This window comes from Centrocercus urophasianus, unplaced genomic scaffold (assembly GCF_019232065.1).
Source record: "Centrocercus urophasianus isolate 14NV4802_14NV808 unplaced genomic scaffold, USGS_Curo_1.0 seq_22, whole genome shotgun sequence".
NCBI classification, from domain to species: Eukaryota; Metazoa; Chordata; class Aves; order Galliformes; family Phasianidae; genus Centrocercus; species Centrocercus urophasianus.
This window is the reverse complement of record NW_024884778.1, coordinates 15,958,870-15,979,652: the sequence shown is the minus strand read 5'-3', so window position 1 is coordinate 15,979,652 and position 20,783 is coordinate 15,958,870. Positions and strand designations below refer to the sequence as shown.

Here is a 20,783-nt window from a genome sequence, read left to right as displayed (position 1 = left end):
TAATAGTTGCTGATAATTAAGGGGCCAGATTTCAGCTGCAGTGAAGGAATGGTTGTATTGGAGCCTACCTGCAACACTAGAAGCATCTGTGGAACAATTTGCAAGGTATTTAATGTTGTAAAAATCAACTGACAAGAGTATTTGTATTTTCTTCATTAATTAAATAGGGAACATTTCAATGATAATGTGTCGTGTGGATTAAGTCCTAGACTTCTCATTGCTGCTAATGGGATTTGTAAGTGTTGTAAAATCCATATGCATCATAACAGAAAATATGTTTCAGAGCACCTTCAAAAGCCATTCAGTTATTTCTGAAACTTCTTTTGGGTGACTTTAAGTTGCCCAAATCTAATCTTAATTGAATTTACCTTTCATAGACTACTGTATCTCACTGCCCAGTCATTTTACCAGAATACATATTTTTGGCAAACATACGTGGTAAATTTTAAAATGTTCTCCATGAAGATGAATCACCACACACACACATCTGCATTTTCTGTAACATTTGTGTTTTTAATGTTCAGTGGTTCTGGTTTTTTGAACCTATCTAGGCAGACTGTAATAATGTTCATATTTGGACAACACAACCAAACTGCTCTGTACCTGGCAAGATTTGACAGTATATAGGCACCTGAGGAGCGGAGATGAGGATGCTTGTAACCTAAGACAGCACGGGAAAGCCATGCTACAAAGCAATATCATCAGATTTTCTTTCATCTGGATGCCAGGGTGAAGGCCTGTATCAATATCAGTCTTTCCCGTATCCTCTCTCATTGGGTTACTGTTATTTGGAAATGGTTTAAATGTTGCTTCTGCTCTTTATAGACTCCTTCATTTCTCAGTTTTCCTCTTGTCTGTGATTCTCACCCACCTCACTGTGATATTCAGATGTTTAGCAATGCCCTTCGGTGAATGAGTTATTCCTGAAAGCTGCTCTGATTTGTGTTTCTGTGTATGTCTTTACCAAAGCCTCATTTCTCAAACTGTATCTATTAGAAAAAGTATAGATGAGTGAAACTAATAATTTCATAGTGACCCACCTTGATTCTGAAATGTCATGCTCAGTTTTAAGTATTTTTTCTCGTGTAGTATATGGCTTCTATTACTGCAGAAGGCAGTATTGCAAATTGTATTTTGGGAAATGATGAGACCTGCTAGGTAGCAAATAGGTTTGTTTTTTTCCCCTGATATTAAAAAAATAATAATTATTTTTAATGAGGCTGTCTGGTCAGCATTAAGAATGAAAAATTCTAAACAACTCAGACTCCTTCCTGGATGGGAGTTAAGTCCCTTAATTACAGTATCTTGCAGTCTGAAAGAAAGCAGTTCTCAAAAGAATCTTTTATGTGAATAATCCTGTGTGTAAGATACGTAGTTAATCTCCATGTGCAACATTTGACCTTGGGATTCAGATGTGTTTTTGAAAATACACTCTAGGTTTAGTTTTTGAACAAATGAATATGCTGCATTATAAGCTTTCTTCTTCTTCTTCTTCTGTTCCCCCCCCAGGATCCTTGTGTATCCTTAATGCATCCTTATATATTCTTAATTCTGAAAATTCTGCTCCCAGTGACTTTTGGCAAGGTCTATCCAAACTTTATTTACTCTCTGAGGCCTTGTATAAACAATAACATTGTATAACTAATGGAAGCAATTTAGTTTGGCAGGTCACACTTAAATTCTATCTCCATGATGCTTGAGCCAAAATCTGGGCATTAAGCCCCTTAATAAAGATCAGCTGCACTCTTTTTCCCTCCCCCCTTATCTAAAACTCTTGAAGTTGCAGCTGGAACTCTTCCAATCTGTACCTCCTTAGTACAGAGCAGACACTGACTTACAGGTTGTCTGGAGGGGGGGTCATGGTGAAGGGGAGCACATGGCATGCAAGCAGCAGCTCAGTGAGCTGGAGTTGTGATTGGAGAAGAGATGGCTTGACTGGATTTGATTTTATTGATTCAGTTACTCAGTACAGGATTTTAAAAGAAGATAGATCCATAGTCTTTTCAGAGAAATACTAACAAAATGATGAGGCAATGAATACAAACTGCAGCAAAGGAAATCCTTGTTAAATATAAAAGCAATTCTTTCACCAGTGGGATGGTTCATTAGGGGAACAAGTCCAGAATGGGTCTCTCCACTGTCAGGGATGACCAGTGCAAGCTATTCCATGGCTAAATTTGGCCCTGCTTTGAACAGTGAATTTAGACCAGAGAACATCCATAGGTTCCTTCCAACTCAGCCTATCCTAAGGCTTTGTGATGAGGGAAAAAAAGAAAAAAACAATTAAAAATAAGCCTTTAATTTCAAATCAATTTTCAGAGTAGAAATGCATGAAGTCTGTGAGAGTGTTGTGCTGTGGAGTCAGTGGGTCCTCTGGCACACTTGGAATACAGATTTAGAATATCAGTTCAAGCTTAATGGTTGTTACGGGTGATTCTGGCAGTTTGAATGGACTTGCCATTCTTATGATATTTTTGATATTTTTATAGGACAGATTTGTATTTGCTCTTGTTCTCTTCAATTGATTCCAGCTAGTGAAATTCGTATGGATGCTGAAGGTACAGGAACAGGAGAGAAGGAAAGGAAGCAGGGCTTTTTTGTCTTTCATAGGGAATTCAAAAAACTTCAGAGGTGCAGCACCAGAACTCTTCCTTTTCAGAAATAATTATGGAGCTGCTTGCAAGAGTGACAAGTGACCTGCCCCAAATTTCTAGATGAGTTTTCCATTTACTTTGTTAAATTATATTAAAGTTAGGGTAATAAGGAAAATATGTTGACTGACACTTGACTGCTTGAGTCTGTGTACTTCTTGCTGCACAGGAATTGACAGCTGTTTCTGCAGTGCTTTTACAGTGCTTCCTAATTTATGTTCTGTTGTTATTCCTGGAAGTGTCACCTTCTGTTTGGTGAATTATGCTGCAGTGGAATTAGTGAGGGATGCGCAGTAAAATAGTAAGCAGCATGTACAATAATAACCTTGTCATAATGCCCTATGTCTGAGAATTAACTGTGGAAAAAGAAAAAAAATGAGCTAAAATAAAATGTATACTCAATGTGAAGTTGATGCTTCTGAAGTGCAAGGTGGGCAGGCTAAAGTTACAGGGATGAAAACTGGTAGGTAACTGCTAATCTCTCCCTTGTGAAAGGAAAATTGCTATAGGAAGCACAGTACAATTCTGTGGCCTTACAGATGTCTCACTTCATTCTTCAGAAGCCTTAGTGCATGGGATCACCAGCCAGTGTAGAGGTAGTGCCCAGGGCAGGTGGGAGCACAGAGCGGTTGGTTCTGCAGCTGCAGATCTGACAGCCATGAGGCTTCTGTTTGGAAGCCAGGCTGTGCCTCACTGGCAGAGTGAGAACCCTTGCAGGCTCCCCGAACTCTCAGGTTTAAGGGAGCTTTAGCTGACCTGATACATTGAACTGTGTAATAACAACAATAGCTGACTTATCTTTCTGTTAAGTGTCTGTGATTCAGTGTGTTGGGGTTTCTCTGCTGAGATTTTTAAAAAATAAGTCTTTCAATCCAAGTCCTTTCATTACAGTTGTAGCCTTTATACGTGTACCTTTTGTAATACTTCTTCCTCCCATGAAAGTTGAAAAGCCTGAAATGGTGCTTTTCTTGCTATGTATGCAACTTGATTTTGAAATTTTGACCTTTATTTAGGGGGCTGTTTTTTTATTTTTCCCTTTCAAGAGTTTACTCTGATTCCAGATTTCCAGGTGCCTGTGTTTGACTGCAGTTCTTATACCTAAAGCATAAGCTAAGGTGTTACAGAGTGTATGCAGATGGAAGTTTGCTTGATACAAAATGGCAATAAATGCACTGCTAAACAAATAATCTCTTGTTAAGAGAATTTTAAACAGAAAGAGTCAAACGTAGCTGTCCGCCTACTTCTGCATCCATAATTCAGAAAGGTAATCTGTGAGGTTTAAATAGGAATCTGTGGATAGGAAGCAGGAGGTCACAATCATCAGTAATGCTGAGAGAATTATTTAGGATGGCATGGGAAGTAAAAAGATTATAGAGATAGGACAGGGAGATAGAGTTTGAACACTGCCAACATCAGCAAATTATGTGGTGCATTAGAAGTAGATCAATAGCTTGAAGCAAACAGTGCTGAGACCCCTATAGCTGTGCAAGCTTGTGGCTTTGCTTGGAACTGGTTTTAATCTGAACCTTTGGACTGAAAGTGCTCACACGTGACTGGAAGCTTTACAGAGACCTACAACTATTTCAGGTCTGTATGTTCTGAGTGTTTTTCGTATGAATCTGTAGCAGGACTTCCATTTCATTTTCTCTGAAGGAAATTTCGTTCTTGAACACCAGAGATGTTCTGCAAATTGAACAATCATACAATAAAAAGGGGCACCTGTAGCAGTTGTTTCAGAACTGCAGTGTTCCTCAAACTAATCCTGTTATTATCGGGCATAACAATGTCATCTGGCTCTGGAACTTGCTGAGAAAGATGCATGTGGTCCTCTGATGGAGAGGCAGAGGTCCTTCTCTTTTAATGTTGAATTTTCCCAAACCAACTGTATTGGGTTAAATACATTGTGTTTGAAGTCAATGGTAAGGGTCCCACTGATGCACGTGAGAGCAGAATGAGGCCAACTCTTATCACTTATGGGAAATCAAAATCTAGGCTAGAGAAAAGGCGAAGATCAGCTCTGCACATACACCGAAATAGTTTGAGTGTAACTCCACTGATGATACCTGTTTGTTTTAGTATGGGTGCATGGCTTGATTGTAGGGCTAGTGTCACTTAAATTTTTGTACCGAATATTGCCCCCAAGTTAGTGGTTACCAGCTGGCAGGAGGTGACTGTGGTGCTGCTCTGGCTGCAGCACAGCATTTATTTCTGTGTGAATTATGCATAAACCTGTAAAATGTTACAGGTAATGGTAGATTTTATAAGCCCTTTTGCACCACTAAAATTGCACTCTCTGTTGTTATTCTTTAGTTTTTCTTGACAACTTGAGAAAGGTAACATTATTCACAAGGAAATACCTTCCAGATTTTAGTGCTGAGATTTTTAATAACTTGGAAGTGGACCGAAAGACTTCAAATTGTAAAATCAGCCATATTGTTTTACTGTTTAGTATGTCATCTTGTGATGATAATGTTCAGATCTCTACCCAGCATGCCCTCTGTAATGTGCACATCCGTTTTGCCTGTTCTGTGAATAGCAATGCTGGTACAAAGAAATGTGGTTTAGCTTGCCTGTCCTGTGGAGCTGAGGACTTGAAGCCCTCTTCACTGATGTGTTCCTTATTTACTTTTCTTGTGTTTGGATAGTGTCTTTCTAATCTCTTCAGGAATAGCAGAGAGCCATGGAAGTTGTATCACTGGAGAGAAAGAAGGCTGTGTAAGGAGTTTTCATATTCTGTTTTCTGTATGCTGGGCTTTCAGATGCATGAGTTGTCTTATGCAATAGGAACATAGCTGTGGTTATAATGTGACTCTGGGAAAAAAAAAATCTGTCAAAAGCAATGACAAATCCACCAGCCTTGCTTATGCAATTAAAATGGCAACTTTGCATGATTCATGTTTTGTTCCTTTAGAACTGGTGAGCTGTTCTGAAGAGCAAAAGCTCACATCTCTTGGTCCTCTGGCTTCTGTGCATCTCTGATTTGGGTTCTTCTTTATGCCAATAGAACCCTAGGGATGTTTTAATCATAGGAGAATACGCATGTGGCAACTCTGGCATGACTTCCTGTCTCTCTGAACTGCATCCTCAATTGTATTAATCTGACTGTTGCCTATTTAAGAATCATACTACATCTTGAATGACAGTGGGGTAAAACAGATTCAGCAAATAAGCTGTTGTTCTTGCATGCTCACAAGTGGCAGATCAGGTCAACCAGAAAAACGGATAAACAGGAGCATATACACTGATTTTCTTGTGTCACTGCCTTTTGACTGTGTAAATGAAGAATATGAGTACACAGAGTGCTACAAGAATGTTTTTCAGTCTGTTAAAATGAGGTGTACATGGTTTTGGCAGTCATAGGAAGACCGAGGAAGTGCAGCTTTGAAAAATGATTACATTTAGATCATAGATTTACATTATTACTGTTTCTGTAATTTCTTGAAGGTCATTTGAGTAGCTGTTAGAGAAATTTCTTTTAGACCATTTTATTTCCACAGATGTATACTCCCAAGTGCAAAAATCATTTTTGAAAATGGAATTTTCTTTTTTTTAATGGTTATGTTAGAACTTGGTAAGTTTTGTTCCTACAAGAAGTTGTGGAAAAGAAGATAAACATTAGATTTTTAAGGAATACATCTTACGAAGTATTTTCTGTTCATTTGCAAAGAAGGCAAAACAACAGACAGGCAAACATATGTGAATAAAGCTATGCTTATTTAAAGTACTTCTAAAAGTACTTTGCATTGATTTACTAACTTTAAACAGCCTGTAGAACAAGTTGGTATCATGTTAATCCCCACTTCAGCTCAGTTGCTCACTGAAATCAAGAACTGACTGCATATGTAGTTTGTGATAGCATTTGGGGTGAGTGCGTGAAAATAAAGGATCTTGGTTATCTTTTGAAATAGTTTAGTGAATTTTCTAGAAAAACCTTGTATTTCCATTTTTAGAGGTGACTTCTATGGAAACGCACAAAGCTTAGTGGTAAATTGACTATTTCTTTTCATGACTGTACAGATAGTACTGAAGGTACTATCCTTCCTTCTGGTTTAAAAGGAACTACTTAAAATTATCGGAACTATGGTAATTTCAAGTCTCCAATGTGTGAATTATTTCTGATGAGTCCATTAAACATAGCTAAGAAAAAAAAATCTGTTTTCAAGTTGTGTGGGTTTGCTTCTCTTGGAAACATACAGAAACTGGTTTGTAATAGAAACATTGGAAACAATTGCATTACCACTTTTTGTTTACTTGCAGATACTGGGTATTAAAACAGATGAGGGGTTTTGAGTTTTCAGTGTCCTAAGCCTAATTATAGAAATCCCAACATTTAAGACTCAACTGAGTTAGGTGGTTCACCTAGTACACAATATCCTATGGATGTGATTAATAGTTTTACTGAGTTCAGCTGTGTTACAGGCTTATTCAACACTAGTGAGAAAGTATGGGTAATATGTTACTGCTACCTGTAGAGGGAGGGATTTAATCTGTGATTTGAAAGTATATGCACATCTATGATGATGTGGTGTATTTCTTCCGGAACCCTTGATATTCCAGAACACGTGAAATATCTGTGGATTTGGTGTCTTATTAAGACTCCTGTCTTTCTTGTAACTCTGATGATCGTTAATGATAGCTGAATTTCAAAACTTTAGTTAACATGAAGGATTCCAAGATTTATCAAAACAATTTTGAATTAGAATTGAGAATTGGAAGTATTGCAATAACTGGCTGATATATTTGTAACCATATTCATCTCTGAAAGAATTACAAGCCCAACAAATCAATGAAGCAACGTAATATGGTAGCAGATGAAGCTTAAATTTGGGATTTACAGGAGTAATCAATCTATCTTGGCATCTTCGAGGGATAGTTCTTCCAAATGTCACAAGATACTACCAGAAACTCCCTTTTAGGCATTTATTGATGGTCTGGTAGGAAATGGAGACAAGACTTGATTTCATTTACCAATAACCACTATCTAGTCAAATAGACTAGATAGACCCAGAATGTTCTGGGTCGGCTTGCTTTTTGTAGGAGTATAGCCAAATTTTTTTGCAGAAGCTTCATTTGGTTGTAGAAGGGTAAAGAGAAATATATGCTAAATTTCTTAAGAGCTGAGCATCTCTAGAGTAATTCTGTTTGCAAGAACAGTTGTTGGTTTCATTCTTTTAATTTTCAAATCTACTTGGAACCTGAAGCTAGAGGTGTCATTTTTGATGAATGCATAATTAACAACACTTAATTTAAATAATGCTGAAATCTAAAATCACTAATGGTGCATTATGGCAGGGTTATTTTGGTGAAGTCATTGCACACAGATGCACCCCCAGCATAAAATAACAGTTTTGGTCAAAAGCATTAGTGATGTTTGCAAAAGATTTTTAGAAATTGGAGTATTTTGCAGAACATTAGTGCCTGTAGTCTTCTGATGTGGAAAAATCAGTGGGATCACAGGAGGTTTGGATTCTGTCCCATGTTTGTTTTATTTGATTTGAAAAATGTACATAAGTGCAAATTGACCTAATGCCAACAGTCTGCAACAGTAACAAATAAATAGCCAATTTTTTTGCACTTTTGTTTTGTTTTTTTTTTTTTTTCAAATTTTCCCTTTTAACTCTAGGCCTAAACATACCATCTGAAATGTTAGCAGTTCTTGTATGGTTACAAAAAAATGGTGGTTGGATTCCAAAATTGAAGATTTCACTGAACAAGCCCTCTGTCAGCCTCTTACAAATGCACCTTTTCATCTCAATTGTCTCTCCTTATCCCTATCACCACTGTTAGGAGATGAGGAGGGAGTTGTTCCCAAAAGAGACAAGTAATTTGCTGGAAATAGATTTTAGATCAACACATTTGATTACAAGGAGAAATCAAGCTGAGCTAGTGCACTTTGTGCAACACAGGTCTATGTTCTCTGCAAGAGACATGGTTAAAATCAGCAAACAATCATGCTCTGTAGCAGCTGAGACATCCAGATGGTCTCAGTTTATCCCTCATTAAAACACATTTCAGTGTTCCAATCTTTAGATAAAGATAGGCTTGAATAGCTGTGGCAAGGCCCATATCCTAAAAGAGAGGTCATAAGCTTTTATTTAGACAGTTACAGAAACTACATCTGAAAGCAGCCCCTGCCTTGGCTGTGCAGCAGTGCGCGTACCCAAAGCAGGCATTTTGCAAGCTGTTCAGCTGGGCAGGTCGGACAGGGTTGTGGAAAAGCCAGCAATTTCTGCTGTGCTGATGCATAGTGGGCTCTTGCCTGTCTTCCACCGGCGTAAGCGGGCACTCGAGAACAGTTACTGTCTTTTTCCTTCTCTGCATGTGTTAGGGCTCCCCATTTTGGTGATAGCCCAGGACTTGACATTCCTGCTGTAACTCCTTGCCAGCAAAAGCAGCACTGCAGTATGATGCTGTCAGTAAGTGCTGCAGCATGTGCACCTGGCTCATCTCAGCAGCCAGGGAGATAACGAGGGCCCCACTTGTGCTGAAATGTGAGTATCTGCTGAAGGGCTTTGCTGGATAGGCTATGTATCCTGCAGCTAATTATGTCATTAATTAATCTATTATCCAGTGATGACCTGCAAGAGAGCTGTTGAGGGGACGCAGAAAACCTATATAGAAACTCTTAAACTATTTATTTCCTGTATTTTGATAACTCCTCATTGCTGCTTTGTAGCCAGAGTGCTTGTGTAGAGGTATATCTTGGTCAGTGAGAAAATTCCAATTTCTTGTTCTGTTTCTTCCATATATGCAGATAACTAATGTGCAGAGTGGGAAGATTAATCTCTCTGTTCCCCCTTGCAGCCCCTAAAGAAGTTACAGCACGATAGTTTCAAACGAGAACATTTTATTTTTAAGTTGCTATTAGTAGAACAGAAAATTAAAAGCTCATCACGGTTAGGATGAGATCCCGATTGAACCTGACAAGGAAGAAGATCTTTAATAAAAGTACCAGGCACGATGATGGCTTTAAAATAAATCTGTGTGTTAATAGCTAAATTGCGAGGCGATAATCTGATGGTCTATTTAAAAACGTGCAGCAGGAGGATTTGTGGGAGGATTTTTAGCGTGACCCCATAGATAATGTATGGCTGTTCCTATGTCCTGCCCTACTACTTACATTTTTTTGGCTAATTGTATGATTTTAAGGTTGGGCAGCAGAGTTATACATAGCTGTGATCACTTTTTATCCATCAATTGATGTCTGCTGCTGTTTTATCAGCTTATTTTTTTCTGAGCCACCAGCGAGGATAATGTGCTTGAGGGAAAATTATACCCTACATCAGTGGTTTCGTTACAGCATGTTGTACATTATTGGTAATTTGAATGCATCCAGATAAAAATAGAAAGGTTAAGTAGTTTTCCAAACGTTGCTGCTATAAAGCAGAAAAAGAGTAGTGTCTGTACCGTGTATGTTTTTGAGGGAAGAACATTGCTTTCTCTTTCAAAACTGCTTGCTAAAAATTAACACTTTCCTTGAAGCTGAGTATAAGGACATGTTTTCTTCTGAAATGCTGCTCCCAAAACTTTTTCTGGCCTTTCTGATTAATTCTTAGGATTGATGAGTGTGTTGTGCCAGCTTTTGTACACAGGTGCATGTGCAGAAATGCACCCCCCTGGAGTGGGGGTTTGCTGCCCGCAGGGGCTGCAGTCAGAGCAGCGCCATCCCTGCACCCAACCCCCAGTCTGGCCACCCCACTGCAGCCCTGAGGTTCACTCCGTTAGCTTTCTTCCGCTGGTGGTGAATGCTTCTGATCTTCCTCAGCTGTTCTCAGGTGAAAGGAGCAATGCGATTTTCTGTAAAACTCTAATTTGTCACTTCTTTTTCAAAACATCTTTTTGATTCTCTGAACAGGCTGTGTAGAGAGCATTTAGCAAAAATGTTGTATTATGAGAGAGTTGACTGATGTACTTTCATTCCTAGGTGAACGTCCTATTTAAAATCACTGCAGAACATTGCTGTACATGTTTCAGCTAATGCCCACTGAGATTTAAAACCTCCTTTTGGCTGCTCTCTTTCTTAAGAGCGACCTTGGCTGAAGGTTCCTATTGTAAAATCAAGTCCTTGCAGGGTTTTTTTTCTCTCTCATCCTTTCACGTGGATTTATGTGGTGCTGACTTATCTCTCCAGTAGCCCCACTTCTGTTTCACTGCGGTTAAAATGTTTATGGTTATAAATCACTGAGGAGAACAAATGTTTATTTTTGATTTTCTTATTTTTTAAAAATTTAAGTTCTGTTGTTACCTCGGTGCTTCCCTTTCTTCAACCCTGATTAAAGAGCCAAGTAATCACATCTGGTTTTCATGTCAGGTGATAGAAATAAGCGAGCTAACGACCTGCCATGCATGCTGGAAAAAAGCAGGAGTTCTGGGTTCTACTGTGAGACAAGGGATGGATGAGGTGCTTGCTCAGTCCCTTCTGGTTCCTTTGTCTGCTCTGCTGAAGAACTGGGAAGAGACTTGAAGCAAACCTTCGTTTCAGTTGCAGTGTATTCTAACTTCGTGCTACCTGCAAAACCTGGGCGTGCTGAAGAGCATTTGCATTTGAATCTGGAATTCAGAGCTGGCAAGGCTGAGGTCTGTGTTGGTAGCAATAACAGGTAATTTCACCTTTTTAATTTTATGTAACTGTAAAGATTATTTCTGTTGATTTTTTGGAGTACGATGGAAACATGATTTTGAAGAAAGGCAGTGCTTGCCTTCTGCTATCTAACTCATTTTCTATAAGATGCAGCAAAGCTAAAGGACTATTTTCCTCTATTGCTTGGGCTTGCATAACTGGGCATTGAGAGCTCAGTGGCAGAAAGGAGATTCAAACAGGTGCTAAGTCTAATAGGAACCTAATATGTGTCAGTGGCTTTGTAATTCTGATAGCCTCATTTGTCAGTAAGTTGTAACCTTTTAATGTTTGAATTCAAATTTGTTATGCTTTCACAAGCTGCCCTTGGATTCTGAGCTTTAGGGAAAGCTTTTAAAACTTGTGCAGTTTGGGCAGATCTGTGGAGGCAAGATGGCATCATGTTTGTGGTGTATGGTCAAAGCAGGGTAGTTGGAGTATCTGTGACTGGCACCTGCTGGGTTCATGCCCTGTCCAATGGGATGATGTCTAAGCATAGCTGTTTACTTAAACAGCCCACCTGACACTGGAAACGTTCAAGGTGGTTGATGTTCTTGTGCTGCTTGAAGGGATTTTGTGTGTCTAGCCAGGAGAAGTAAAAGTGGTCTTCTGCTGTAAAATATGCAGGGAACAAGAAAAAAAAGTGTCTTCAGTGGTTTTTACAGCACCAAGCACAGCTGTTAATTATAATTTGGTCCCTCTTCTACCATTTTAGAGAATTCTTTCTAATGTCAAGAACAAAGTAGATATTATGTAAAAAAAAAAAATTCCTTTTGGCTTTTTAAAAGAGAAAGTTACAAACATGTTCTTACTATAAATAAACGTGGTATGTATTTGTTGAGAAAAGTAGGTTACAGAGTGCAGTTTTCTTTTACAGCCATTTAGTGCATGTGAAAAATTAATATATTAATATTATTAAATAACAATAAATAGGTCCTTTTTTTAAACAATCATTTGATTTTTTTTTTTTTTTTAATTTGTTCTTCTTCCACTTTCATTATTCAGTTTGTAGTTTGTTTGTAGTGAAGCTGGACTTTGTTTGTCACCACTGGTGCTGCCGTAAAAACTTTGGTTTTACGAATGGTGTTGTATCTTTTTCTTGCTAAGACAATAAGATGTAATATAAATATAGTAATGCCTCTAATAGGCAACCAAGGGGACAGGAGGTAGAGCTGCAAATACAGACCAGGCTGCAGGATAAGTTTGATGTTTTTCTGTTTTATTTTTCCCTTGCCCAGATGTTTTCCATGGAGATCCAAATCATACAGTAGCATTTCATGTGCTGTAAAGTCATATCCTGATTTCTGACTGACAGTAATGATGTCTGACTTCAGCTGCCACTGAAGTCTTGTACTCCACGTTGGCTGGACTTGCTGCTAGCAAAAGATACATATGTATTTTTTCCTTAAGTAGCACTCAGGGTTAACACTTTCAGAAAAATGTTAACACCCTGCCCAAAAAAGATTTTCTCATTTGCTATTAGTTTTGAAGCCACTCAGGTAAAATGTGGAATTCTATGTATGAGACTGAAAACAAAAAAATTATTGGCTAAACAGTAATCTGATTCTGTTTTGGCAAGGCTGTGCAGTGGCTCTCCCTTATTTACAGACTAAGGTCTGTTAATGTGCTTGGTTCTCTTTACTTTCTCTTAAAGAGTGATGTGGCCAAGTGTAGTCAACCAAGCCTTCTCACTGCTAGTTATGTGATGGATGCTGACAGAAGAGAACAAACACCACAGCAAATCCTTTTTTTTTTTTTTTTTTTTTAAAATTTATTTTATTTTTCCTTAAGTAGTTTCCCTTGGTTTGCTATGTAGAATTATAGTCTTTTTTTCTGAGGATGTGAGCGTCAGGAGTGATCATTTTATAGTAGTTGGAATTAGATCTTAATGCAAAAGGCCTTTCAGGTTTTAAAACAAATAAAAAAATGTGGATTTAATTTTGTATGTGAACACTATGCACTGTGAATTATTTCCAGTGTGTTCTAGAAGAAACTGTGCTAACTCCTAAATAGTCATCTGAGCCAGAAATGTTGCTGTTCGAACAGAGGTAAAATAGGCATTGGCAGGGCTTTCACATGCTGGATGTAATCCCTGTCTTCCTAAGTTTTTACCAGTTACAGAAACCACTGACTTGTATATCATGTCCTTTCTGCTGACGTGTGTTTGGATTTTATTCTGGTTTCATCACAGCGATTTGAGCTGTGATGTAAAGAAGTGCCAGTTGACAGAGTAAGGTTTGGTTTGGGCCGTGTAACCTCTGCAGTTCAGAGCAGGGCATGACCAAATGCCTCATGCTGCAGCTGACTGATCAAGTTTTCATTCTCTTTCACAACCTACAGGCTCATTCCTTATAAAGAGAAAGAAGTGCTACCTGTCAACGTTTCATAGAATTTTTACTAAAATAATGGATCAAAATTGTGTTATGTGTGACAGTAATGTGCAGTGCTGCTTGGAAAGTACAAATTGGCTCTTCTTGCTTCTGGGTAAAGCTGGAAAAGTCCTCAATTTATCTGCAACTTACTTAAAAGTAAAATAAAATTCTGGTATCGTAAGTATTTGAGGCCACTATTATATTAGCATGTAATGCTAACCAGCACTGGAAATGTTCTGACCTTCTTCTGAAAGCCCACCAAAAAAGTAATAGGTTGGTGAGTTTGGTTGCAGATATGCATTAGTGGAGGGATGGAAGCCTGTGTGTAAGAACTTACTGATTAAAATGCTGATGGATGATTCGAACATATACATGATTTGCTTTATTACTGTCAAGATTTAAGATGAATAGCCCCCATGGAATGTTTCTCAAAAATTAGGGAAAAGAGGGAAAAGCGAGGTTGAGATGTGCAATGTAATTACTGAGAGCAGTGGCAATGTGTGCTACTGTCTCTGAGTTAATCTTAAGGCATGAAGATTAGATAGAGAGGCCACTTATTCAGCTATTGTTTTCATTGCATTTGACTTCTTTTTTTTTGTTGTTGTTGTTGTTCCGAATCTCTTTCATTTAATGATAGTTTGAACAGCTTTAGTTTTTTTTTGTCCAGCTATGTTTTGGATTGAATGGATAATATACTTTGGAAGTTGGCCTTCCTTGAAGCAACTGCAGTATTCATCTCTGTGCAACTCTGAGTGAAAACAAGAATTGTCTAAAGCTTGAAGGGGGTAAAGAATGGGTCTTTGGTGCCAAAAGCACAACTCCACAGAGCAGGAATATGTGTATGGTAAAGGAAGGTAGAGAATGAAAGTAACCTCATAACTGTTTTGCAGTGTAGAATTAGTCTTGGGAGAATAAATAACTAATGAAAACTAACCAACAAAATAAATTCATGTTAGTTCAAGAAACAAGAGAATTCTTAAACTTGTGACCAGTTCAGACTTCACTGGAAAATATCTTTGCAGGGGAAATAGTTTTACTCCATTAAACATTGTTAATGATGTGTAGGGCCCTATAAAAGCAGGGACACAGGCTGCAGGTCCCTCCTCAGGTCCTATCAGCTGTGCCGGAAGCCAGCAGGTTGATAGTGTTGCACAGTGATGCCAAGAATATTTTGTAACTCCAGCAAGTGCTCAGCAATGGGCGATAATAAACATGATCTGGTTTCTTATTGCAGTCCCTCTAACAGCATTCATGAAGAGTGAAATTCTGGCATCAGTGAAGGAACGATTTCATCTACAGGGCCTGATCCAATCCCCCAGAAGTCATTGATAGAGTAATTTTATTGACTTTAATGGGACTGAATTGATTCCTTTAATAGTATTTTTCTTCCTGTCAGTAGTTCATTTGGCTTCGTTGCAGCCATTTACATGAGTAGTGGTATGAAACAGGCTGAATGACTGCACACTTTAACAGGGCACTAGAGGTAGTTTCATGCTCCTGGGGAGCAGGACCCAGGAAATTTGTGAAAGAGTTGGATGGTTTTTTTGGTAGTTGGAACACACAAGTGTCTGTCAGTCCTGGATGCTCATCCAGGATTGAATTATTTACCAGTTTTCTTAATGAATTTCAAGTTGCTTTAGGTTATGTAGTGTTGTAGATAGGATATTTTCAGACAAATTGCAAAGTTCAGTTTTTTTTCTCTTCATCTACTCTTGGCTTGCTGGTTTTCAACAAAAATTTCACACTTGTGAAGGTGCCAACCTGCTTTTATTCAAACAGTGTTTTTCTTTCCTGCTGCATCTTGTGCCTTCCTGATAATTGAACTTCAAAATCACTATTTGTTTTAAGCATGAGTTTGAACATAAGCATGTTTGGGTGCTTTTGATTAGTTTCCTTGACTGCTTGGAGAGATGAGTATTTCTCCTGCTGGTCTGCAAAGATAATTTTCCCAAATAGATGAGAATTTTCTTTTTGATACAGGAGAAGAGTAATACGTTTTATGAGATGGTGCAACTGGGCCACAACTGGATTTATTTTATCTGGAGATTTCTCTACAGGATGGTATGGTTTTCTTTCTCAGGTACTGCCATGGGTGTTGAATGCCCTGCAGCATTCTGGCAGCCTGTTGCTGGCCTTGTTCTACATATGGCCCATAGAGGATAAACAAAAACTAAACAAACAAACAAAAAAAACACTTGGCCCATTTTGTTGAGATTGCTGGGAGAAACCCCTTAATTCTGTTTTATCAAGGAATAAAATCTCTAATAGCAGGGATACAGAGAAATCTTTTCAAAAACTTAGTACTCTGTAAAATGTGATGCTTCCATGTTTTTTTCCCTCCCCCTTGCTTTGGTAGGTCTGTGTGTGTCCCAGAGGAGCAGCTGGCATCAAATCTACATCCAAATAACAATCCTAGTGTGACGGCAATGCTACAAGCCAATTCCCTTGGCTTAATTTGAGGGGAACCAGTCCTGTGTGCTCCCTTCCCAATTGCAGAATGAGTGAATAGCACCTCAGCTTAGCTGATCTCTGCCCTGGTTATTCCTCTGACAACCCATTAAGGAGTGATTACCTCTTTATCCTTCCTTCTGTAAGGTCAAGTAATTCCTTCATCATCAGATTTTGAGATCAGAATCAATATGATCTTAGATAATGATCTTGGAGAAAACAGTCAAATTACGGATACAGCCTGAGTTTTTGGAGCTGTCATGAATCCAGGTTTTGATCAGACCTTTAAGGATTGTGAAATACAGGTCTTGCAGTTCTGATCTGGTGAAACCGATGAGCTGGTTTGTTCCCTTACCATTGATTTTATGCTAATAAAAGTCCAGATGAAATCAGCTGTCAGAATACACAGTGATGATATCTTATCATTCTAATACACTACGAAAATATTTACGAGCTTCCAAGATGAGACTTTTCCTGATTCAGGGAATCAAGGTATAGTTTTCCCAGCAGGGCTACAGTTACTTCATCCAAATTGCTCCTGTTTTAATTGGCATGCACTTCCTTTAAGCAGCTAGAAGATGAAAAATATTTGTCTTTGGCTCTACAGGAATGGAAGTCTGCTCTCCAAGATGCAGCCACCTGGGGGAGGAAGGGGCAGGGGAAGCTTGGAAGCTTGTACAACAAAAATCCACGACACCTTGGAAAAATAAAAACCTTTAATCAGGATGGAGACTTTTTAAATGAGAAAAATGAGGGTAGTATTTTACTCAAGCTTTCTACTCTGAAGCTTTGTTACTTCAAGTTGTTACTTCCCAACTTCTTGTTGGGAAGATGTGTGTATATATATATATATATATATATGTGTGTGTGTGTGTGTGTGTATTTATTTCTCCACAGTTGTTTCCAAAATGCACTTTAGGAAAATTTTAACCCAGATTTCTTGTTTCTAAACCTTGTTTCAGAAGCAATGGTAAGGAAAAAGAAATAACCACCTGGCTGGCAATATGACACTGTGTGTGAAATTGGTTTTTCAGTGACAGGAGGGAGGTTTTTGTCTTTCACTGAACTTTATCTGTGGAGGTTTGGTTTCTCTGCAGATTATTGTCATTGGGAATGGTGAGACCCCTCCAAACCACAAACAAAAGATCGTATCCGAGCCTGGTGTGGTAGCTGGATTTCTTGTAGAGTTCCTACATTTCATCCACTTGGAGTCATTTAACCTGTTCTGCTGACGCAAGTCGTGTAGCCCAACTGATGGGGGAATATTGCCATATTACCAACTTCAAGTTTTCTATTTCTAAGCTTTTGTTAAAGAAATATTAACCACTTAGTGGCCATGTGGTTGTGTGTCAGCTATGCTAACCTGGTACACCATCTGGCAGGGTTCCTGTGCTTTTCATAGAAGAGATTCAAGGATCAAATGAAGCTGGCATATCTTGTTCCACAGGATTAGAGAGATGCATTATCAGTGAATAATGTTAGTCATGCTTTGTGCTTCCTATATTTTACCATCTGCCTTTCAAAAATGTGAGATGGTGTTTCCCTGGTGTCACTGCACTAGGTGTATCATGAAGAGCTTGAACTCAGGGATTTGTTTTCAGAGCACTGGAGGAGGCACAGCCTTCATATTTGTTGCTTACTGATCAATATTTAATTGAAGATGAAATAAAAAATTAAGCAGGCAAATGCAAAATTAGCAAGCACGTGCTACAAAGCAATATTGCTGTGAAATTCTTAGGAATGGAAACAAAAATATAAATGTACAGGGATGGCACAGTTGGTCAAAAGAAATGCTTTCTCGAGAGAGTTGAACACATCCCACAAAGAAGAATGTGTGGAAAACATGATTGACACCAAATTCAGTACCAGGAGACTCACATTAGAAAAATGCAATTGTTTTTTTGCTGTGCTGTTGTTGATTTTCTTTTATTAGAGAAGGCTTTGCAAAAACTAACCCTAGAAGCTGTCTGTTAGGCAAATGCTGTATTTCTGTTGCTTTTTTTTTTTTTTTTTTTAATATTTTTGAGTGTTCAAAATCTTTAGGTGTATTAATCTCTGGAATATTTTTTTTTTCCCACTGGAAGTAAATAGCAGGCTGACATTTTAGTTATTGTGATCGATGCCTCCTTTCTTCTTAATATTTTCTTACTTACCCTTTGCCGTGACCAAATCTTGGTTTGCTTTTGGTAACTATCAACAACAGTTTACCATACTCGAAGCCAGGAAGAGTCTGAAATTATTTAAGAAATGAGTGGTGGAAAGGTTATCGTCAGCAGAAGCTGCGGTGATTCAGTGCCTCTTGGGATGAAGTCTGTTTTGCAGGACATCTGTGACTTCTGCATCTTGCCATTTTTTTCAAAATAATGCTACAGGCTGATGCTATTTCTGTTCAGAATAATGATCCATCCTGTTTATAAACAGATGAAGTGATAATGAAGGCCTTTTCTGCGTGCTTAATGTAAGGAATTGTCATGAAATTAACTGTTCCTGTGACCACTGTCTGGCATACAAGCATGGAAGGCTTGTGTGGTAGAGCAGGATATCTTCTCCTTGGCAAATGAAAGCCCATTTTTACTGCCGTTCCCAGTTTCTCTTTACTGCTCACTGCAAGCCATGCTTTGTGCCGAAATCCTTATCTTGAAAAGTAAAATGTGACAGAGTTGGCAGTAGCTCTTAGCACCAGAATGTCTGGCAATGAATAGGGAGGGTGGAAGAAGAGAATGGCGGTCGCCTGCCATTTTTACTGCATCCTACAATATTGTAAAACTTCAGTGTTGTTTTTCTTTTTTTCCTCTCAAAATCAAAGGAATGTTGAGTTATCTGTTAGAGCACTGATAGAGATTCAGTTTGTCTCGTTGAGAAAAGTGTACCAGGCAGCTCCAGAGCAGGTAGTGTCATTAGAAGCAAGGAGGAATTAATGAATGCAGTGGGCTTAGATCTTTCTCACATGCAGGGCAGTGGCAATGCAGTTAGTTTGGAAATACCAAGCCTGTGTGTTATGTTATCTGTGTGTGGGCGGGAGATTATATTTGATGCATAGACGTAGCACTGGGGCTTGAAACACTTCGGGATCCTCTTTGCGTGAACTCATATCCACGGTGTGGTGCCATACCTAGAAGGCTGAGGCTGACAGGTCTGAATCAGAAAGCTGCTGGGGCTGTATAGGGGCCTTTTTCATCACAAGAAAACAATTCCAAGGCCTATAGATTTAACAATGCACAGGCATTCACACACTTGAGGCAAAAATGAAACCTTTAATCTCGGTTAAAACTCTGTGCCAAATATAATAGCTGCTTTCGGCAGTGTTTAAACCAACTTCATTAAAATATGGGAAGGGGAAAGAGTTTAAAAGCTGATTTTAGCAAGTAATCAGCTGCCTCCCAGATGGTCCAAATGTGGCTTTCTCAACACTGCACACGGTAAAACAAAAAAAAAAAGATGGAACCCTGTGCAAGTATAGCTGTGTATATGTGTGTGGGATGCTAGCAGGCCTGTGGCTGTGCAGGCTGTGGGCGCTGTAGGGAGGACAGCCCCCAGCTGCTCCTCCCCTGTGCTGCAGCTCCAACAGCTCACAGTGCTGCACTTGAGTGTTTTCTCACTTTTGTGGGGTAGTTTGCCTGCACAGACTGAAGCTGCAAGATGAGATGTATGTACACGTATTCTGAATTTCTGAGGGGTGGCTGTATCCTGTCCTTGCACTGAAAAACACTTCTACCTTACCCACTGTACAAACCGGTGGTTTAATTATTTTTTGTTACTTTGCTGCCTTTAAGCTTGCCTGTGTTCTGGTCAGCTGAATGACTGCTGTGGATGTACAAACCAGCACACGTACTGGAGGCACATATCTAGTGTGCTGGACTAAGCGCTTGCTTGTTAATATTTATGAACCATCTCATTTGGCAATTGCTCTTGGGACTTGATTAAAGTATGCAACACTGCTATTGGTGCTTTAACTGTAGAGAACTTTACCTAAGAGCTAGTGGTATCCTTGTTGTCCATGTTAGATTTGACCACCTGCAGCATTTCACAGGACATCTGTACAGTGTTTCTCTGTAGCTGTTCTTAAATGACAAGTCGAATTGCATCGGTAGAATGAATTTGAATTCATCCTTGTGAAGAATCGTTGCTCACCCTTGTAATGAGTGCTTTCTATTTGTTCCCAAAGGTCCAGAGGAAGAAATGACCATGTAGATTCTACAGCCTGGGTGCTGCATAATGGGAAATGGTGAATGGAGCGGAACTGGTCTGCAGCCTTGAAAGCAGCTGTTCTGCGGACCACTAGTCAGTCAGGGGCACCTTGCACACCAGAGGCATTCTCCACGTCGCTCACTGGACACATGCTGGATTGTTTTTAATCCTAGGCTGGAATTCGAGGCTCGTCTCCTTCAGTTTTTAAAAGATTTTAAGCTTCTATCAACTCTAACAAGTGGAGCAATATAATCAGTAACCATGGGTGACATGACAAATAGTGATTTTTATTCCAAGAACCAAAGAAATGAGGCCAACCATGCAGGAGAATTTGGGTGCACCCTGCAAGAACTGCGCTCCCTCATGGAACTCCGAGGAACAGAAGCAGTGGTAAAAATTAAAGAGACATATGGGGAAACAGAGGGGCTCTGCAGGCATCTGAAGACATCACCAACAGAAGGTAAGCAAATTTTCCTTCAGCTGAATCAGGGGACTTTGCATAAATTC

General features: G+C 39.0%; 1 protein-coding gene across 8 annotated transcripts in view; it reads left to right on the top strand.

Moving 5' to 3' along the window:
- ATP2B2 (ATPase plasma membrane Ca2+ transporting 2) overlaps nucleotides 1–20,783 on the top strand; it is a 252,133-nt gene that overhangs the window by 65,365 nt on the left and 165,985 nt on the right. For 7 of the 8 annotated variants that reach the window (XM_042823423.1, XM_042823425.1, XM_042823421.1 and 4 more), the window contains exon 2: nucleotides 20,254–20,736. In XM_042823423.1, coding sequence (XP_042679357.1) covers nucleotides 20,538–20,736 — 199 coding nt within the window. In that variant the 5' untranslated portion in view covers nucleotides 20,254–20,537. Of the gene's footprint in view, nucleotides 1–11,034; nucleotides 11,252–20,253; nucleotides 20,737–20,783 lie in introns of those variants that run through there. The other variant, XM_042823424.1, reaches the window with a different exon arrangement.